This window comes from Haliotis cracherodii, unplaced genomic scaffold, assembly GCF_022045235.1.
Source record: "Haliotis cracherodii isolate W230 unplaced genomic scaffold, xgHalCrac1.p SCAF_6, whole genome shotgun sequence".
In the NCBI taxonomy this organism is placed as follows: Eukaryota; Metazoa; Mollusca; class Gastropoda; order Lepetellida; family Haliotidae; genus Haliotis; species Haliotis cracherodii.
In genome coordinates this window covers 69,141,613-69,148,101 of record NW_027266319.1, presented here as the reverse complement: position 1 = coordinate 69,148,101, position 6,489 = coordinate 69,141,613, and the positions used below count along the sequence as shown (strand labels likewise).

The 6,489-nt window shown below is 41.5% G+C and overlaps 1 protein-coding gene across 1 annotated transcript; it reads right to left on the bottom strand.

The window, feature by feature from the left end:
- Positions 1-5,225: 5,225 nt before the first annotated feature.
- LOC139446642 (DNA-directed RNA polymerase subunit beta''-like) lies at positions 5,226-6,113 on the bottom strand. Its single transcript, XM_071227918.1, has one exon. The coding sequence runs from the start codon at positions 6,111-6,113 to the stop codon at positions 5,226-5,228; it is 888 nt and encodes a 295-aa protein (XP_071084019.1).
- Between the last annotated feature and the right edge of the window lie 376 nt (positions 6,114-6,489).

The window sequence follows — 6,489 nt, the reverse complement described above, 5'->3', positions numbered from 1 at the left end:
GCCTTGCTAACTGTTCAATTGACATGCTAACTGTTCAATTGCTCTCATAACTGTTCAGCTGCCCTGATAATTGTTCAACTCCCCTTATAAATGTTCAGTTGTCCTGATAACTGTTCAATTGTCCCGATAACTGTTCAATTGCCTCGATAACTGTTCAATTGCCCTGATAACTGTTCAATTGCCCTGATAACTGTTCAATTTTCCTGATAACTGCTCAATTCCCCTGCTAACTGTTCAATTGACCTGCTAACTGTTCAATTGCCCTGCTAACTGTTCAATTGACCTGCTAACTGTTCAATTGCCCTGATAACTGTTCAATTGCCCTGATAACTGTTCAATTTTCCTGATAACTGCTCAATTCCCCTGCTAACTGTTCAATTCCCCTGCTAACTGTTCAATTGACCTGCTAACTGTTCAATTGCCCTGATAACTGTTCAATTGCCCTGATAACTGTTCAATTTTCCTGATAACTGCTCAATTCCCCTGCTAACTGTTCAATTGACCTGCTAACTGTTCAATTGCTCTCATAACTGTTCAGCTGTCCTGATAATTGTTCAACTCCCCTTATAATTGTTCAATTGTCCCGATAACTGTTCAATTGTCCTGATAACTGTTCAATTGCCTCGATAACTGTTCAATTGCCCCGATAACTGTTCAACTGCCCTGATAACTGTTCAATTTCCTTGATAACTGTTCAATTGCCCTGCTAACTGTTCAATTGACCTGCTAACTGTTCAATTGCTCTCATAACTGTTCAGCTGTCCTGATAATTGTTCAACTCCCCTTATAATTGTTCAGTTGTCCCGATAACTGTTCAATTGTCAAGATAACTGTTCAATTGCCTCGATAACTGTTCAATTGCCCCGATAACTGTTCAATTTCCCTGATAACTGTTCAATTTCCCTGATAACTGTTCAATTGCCCTGCTAACTGTTCAATTGACCTGCTAACTGTTCAATTGCTCTCATAACTGTTCAGCTGTCCTGATAATTGTTCAACTCCCCTTATAATTGTTCAACTGTCCTGATAACTGCTCAATTGCTCTGATAACTGTTCAGTTGTCCTGATAACTGTTCACTTGCCCTGCTAGCTGTTCAATTGTCCTGATAACTGTTCAATTGCCCTGCTAACTGTTCAATTGCCCTAATAATTGTTCAACTGCCCTGATAACTGTTCAATTGTCCTGACAATCATCATGGTTCCCCCTTCCTGATTTGTAATTTCCAAATATTCCACATCAACTAGAAGGCAAAGACCGCATTGTCAAGAAGCAACAATTGGTTGTTTTATCTTCCCGGTTCCTTGATTAATGTCATGTCAGGACACCGCACATAATGTCCGATCGGTTCTACAGCTTCAGTGCTCAGCGCCATGTTTGTACAGAAATAAGGATATCGCATCTTGTCCGCGACCTAGTTTCAACAAGGTCGTCCAATCGATGGCGCCACTTCGGGTTGACGACCGTCCAGATCGGCGTGACCCTCAAGACTTACGTCGACAGATAAATGTTTTCCTGGAGCGTGGAAGAGAATTTTTGGATTAATTCTGTTTTTGCAGCTGTTTATCTTTGTGCAAAAAGGAAATCTAACTGTCATTGATTTTTGTGAGAACACTGTGCTGCCGCTCGTTACATACAGCCACATCAACAGAAGATGGCCGGGCGCCATTGTGGTAATCATCGACTTTTTTTTTGTATAAAACATAAACGCTTGTTATACAATAACAAGGTCCGGGGCAATCGATGCAGGGGTCTTACCGATGTGCATCCTTAAACACGTGCCATGTGTGTTGGGCTGACAGAAAGCCTTCTGTTTCACTTCTAAGGCCAGTCGACTTCATCCAAGCGAAGGACGCTCCTTGAAACACTGGGCCAATAATAATAATTATTATAATGCTAATAAGTTGTCCGACTCCCCATTGTTCTTGGTGCCTTAGGTTTGGTACCTCCTAATCAGTTGACTGACATTGGGAGAGTACCCGGGTTTGCTGCCAGGAATACAGCCCTTCTGACAATCTGGGTAATGCAGAAGGCTGCAGTGTTGGGGAGTCTTCACATTCTCCGAAAAGTTCTGGGAGGGTTTGACAAGGCAGCGCTTCCTGGGAGAAGTCCCATTCGCTGTCTGGGCTGCGTGTAGAGGGGGCAAGGGCCCTGAACTGATGATGAGCCTAACAAGCCATCTGTGAATTAATAATAATAAACTGGGCGGCAAAAGAAAGTATAGGTCGAGTTCCATGATCGATAAAAAAATAACAAGAAGAGGTTTTGTTGAGGATTATAATATAATCTAGGGAGGGGTAACACATGATTGATCAACCACAGTTTGAATGAAATTGCGCAATCACAGGTAATGTAAGCTCAAGGAAAAGAATGGTGGGGTAAGAAATTTCATTTTCAAAAGTTGTCTTAAATGTCACCAAAACATTGTCAGACAAACTACAAGTTCATTGTCGACACAGTTGCCTTCAATAGCGTGTATGACCTCCAGCTGCCTCAGTGCATGCTGTGATACGCCGCCTCATCGATGACGTCAGTCTTCTGATGACGTGGACTGGAATCCGTTGCCACTCGTCTCTCGGGGTGTGCTGCAATTCTTGTCTGTTGACGGGAGGCTGATGGCGTGCTCTAATCTGTCTGTCAAGATGGCCCCACAGATGTTCAATAGGATTCATATCGGGTGAGTGGGCAGGCCAGGGCAAAACGTCAACGTTCTGCTGGTTTAGAAAGTTCCGAGTCAGTCTTGCAGTATGGGGCCTGGCATTGTCGTGTTGAAACAATGTCCCCTGCTGTTTGTTTTGTAAGAACGGCAGCACAACTGCCTGCAACACTTGGTCTCTGTAATGCACAGCGTTCAGGTTTCCCTGTATAATCACCAAATCAGTCTTCTGATCTCCACAAATACCGCCCCACACCATGACACCTCCCCCGCCGAATGGATGGACCTCTCGAATACACGCCCGAGCCAAACGTTCCCCTCTGCGTCGATAAAATCGTTCTCTGCCGTCGTTTCGAAACAAGTTAAACCGACTTTCATCAGTAAACAGCACTCGACGAAAATTTCTCACTTGCCAGCGTCGAACCTGCCTCGCCCATCGCAGACTCAGGCGTCGATGTTGAGCAGTCAATACCATTCCTCGGAAAGGACGATACGCTTGGATTCCAGCAGCACGAAGTCGTCGTAGTATTGTACGTTGGCCAATGGGATGTCCCAACGCTGTTGCTGCCGTTGCCGTCGCCGTTACGAATCTGCTTCGTAGGTGAATGAGCCGTATCTCACCGTCTTCCAGGTCACCGTCTTTTTGTCACTCGGGGTCGTCCGGTTCTAGGCCTGCCCTGTGTCATTCATGTCTGCCTGTACCGTTGAATCAGCCTGGCTAATGTCAATGCTGTACAACCTAACATTTTGGCAATTTGGACCTGTGTTGCCCCCATTTCGGCCATATCGATGGCTCTGTCTCTCTGCTCCTGTGACAGTCGTGGCATTTTTTTTTGTGTGCTTTCATCACGTGTGGTTATACCCTGCAGACGAACGCATTTATACAGCAAACATGCACGTGCAGTTTATGCCATAGGCGGGAAACCTGTTTCACCATTTTTTTTGTCACCGCACGAGCGCCGTCAAAGGTGGCCCGTTCGGGTGAGGTGTTTTTTGGGACCTGTTCCTGGGCACTCATATTCCTAATACCCATTTTCCACTAGTTATCGCTGTTTTTAGGAAAGTTACAAATTGCCAACCTATACTTTCTTTTAGTTTAATGATGATGATGGTGATGATGATGATGATGATGATGATGATAATAATAATAATAATCTACCACACAACATCAGCGTGACGGCATCCAGTCCACGCAACCTTGCATCATTCCCCACGACTTAAAATGGTTTACCGGAAGTTTTAAATAATGGTTTAGGTTCTATTTTGGAAACAGAAGCGATATTCCATTAAGATTTGGTTCCAATCAAATACTTGTTTTATTTTATTACGAGCACGATACGTCAGGCACGGATGACCGGTGCTCAAAGAGCAACAAGGAGTTGTCTCCCATAGGTACCAGGATGCGCTGATCATTCCAGACTCAGATGTCAATCCCAGGTTTCATAATCACACACTGTCCATGAAGGAGAACACAGGTAAGTACTGTTGAACTATGGCGCTATTAACAGTTACATCCGAAGGCACTGCTTCAGTACATCTGTTCTCATCAACACAATAATACCCACAGTGTCGAATGACAGGGCGGGCTGATAAGTCTGACGTACATGGCTATCGTACACGTCATCGCTAGTTTATTCTTGTAGTTATACCACAGCGATATCTTTTCGTCCCGTTATTGTAAACTTTGTCCGTTAAATTAGAAAGTTATCACGTGAAGGAAACGAGTTATCTGCCTTGGAAATTGAGACTTTCAAATAAAATTAGTATCAAAGGCATTAATAATTGCCACATATCATTACAGAAACATTATAAAGACAAGAGGAAAACGGTACAGCTCAAATTTTAAAATTTTATATTTCAACTGTTTTGAACTGTGACTTCTTCCACTCTATTATGTAAGCGTATTCGTGCCACTGTCTAATAAATGTATCGTTTAAGGAGTATCGACTACTTTCTTCAAAGTAACAATATCTTCTCGAGTAATCGACACAAGTTCAAGGACAGTTATATATAACCTCTGGCTTATTTATAATGACCGATTTGTTGGACTTTCTACCATGACGTGTCTTTATTGAGGTATTATCTAAACATTTCAATATGTCGAAGATACTGGATACACTATAACCGTAATACAGAGACGGGACACAGCATGGTCTCCAGACTGCAAACAAACAAACAAACAACTACAGGTCATTATTTAAAATTTTAGCAAACTTATAAATCAACCATAGCATGGTTGAAGCAGGAGAAACCACTCGAAAATGTTGATCCTCGTGATTTCTTCATTACGGACATTTAGTCTAAGAGGAATAACGAGAAAATGAAGGAGGGACAAACTATAAAACTATATCCTACCAATACTCGTCATCATCCTATAAAGCACTGAAGGTTCAATTCTGCAGTTTGTGTTTTTATTTTAGCGCTGATAGTTTAATAATTTAAATTTTATCTGTATATTGTAAAAATTACGGAAAAGGCCAAATGAAAATAAATACCCAACATGCTCTCTAACATTAAATTAAATTAACAGTCACAACCTTATCACTCTTATTTCAACTATATATTTTTGTATCAAATAGTATCCAACTTGGGTCGTATGAGATTAATATCGCATACGGAGATGTAAGTATCATGGACGTAGATGTAAGTATCCTCTACGTAGATGTAAGTATCCTCTACGTAGATGTAAGTATCATGGACGTAGATGTAAGTATCATGGACGTAGATGTAAGTACCATCAACGTAGCTGTAAGTATCATCAACGTAGATGTAAGTATCATGGACGTAGATGTAAGTATCATGGACGTAGATGTAAGTATCATGGACGTAGATGTAAGCATCATGGACGTAGATGTAAGTATCATCTGCGTAGATGTAAGTTTCATGAACGTAGATGTAAGTTTCATGAACGTAGATGTACGCATCGTGGACGTAGATGTAAGTTTCATGAACGTAGATGTAAGCATCGTGGACGTTGATGTAAGCATCATGGACGTAGATGTAAGTATCATGGACGTAGATGTAAGTATCATCTGCGTAGATGTAAGTATCATGGACGTAGATGTAAGTATCATGGACGTAGATGTAAGTATCATCTGCGTAGATGTAAGTTTCATGAACGTAGATGTAAGTTTCATGAACGTAGATGTACGCATCGTGGACGTAGATGTAAGTATCATGGACGTAGATGTAAGTATCATGGACGTAGATGTAAGTATCATCTGCGTAGATGTAAGTTTCATGAACGTAGATGTAAGTATCATGGACGTAGATGTAAGCATCATGGACGTAGATGTAAGTATCATCTACGTAGATGTAAGTTTCATGAACGTAGATGTAAGTATCATGGACGTAGATTTCAGTACCATGGACGTTGATGTAAGTTTCATGGACGTAGATGTATGTGTATCTGGGGCGTGTTGCAGTTGTCACCACCTCGGAGCGTGGACTTCGGAACATCGGAATATAATACTGTTACATATTAGGAGATTAAGTAAAATAGGATTTCATCAAGTCATGCTAAGTACCGTTATCAGATGTATGGACAACTGATTGATGACACTCTACATCACATGTGTACAGACTTCAGATGTCGCTGATCCATGATGAGCAAGTGTGTCTGATACTTGGCTATTTCCGTCACACAATCGATGTATGATAAGGCGATACTCTAATCAATGATAACAACTTACGTCAATTGCACAGATGGCCTGCATTGAACGGTGATTCGTTCTATCACCGCAACTAGATATATAAAATCGAACTTCTAGCTTTAGGTGTATTTTGAGATTCAGAATAGTCACATGTTGATATTGAAATCCTTTAAGAGATAATT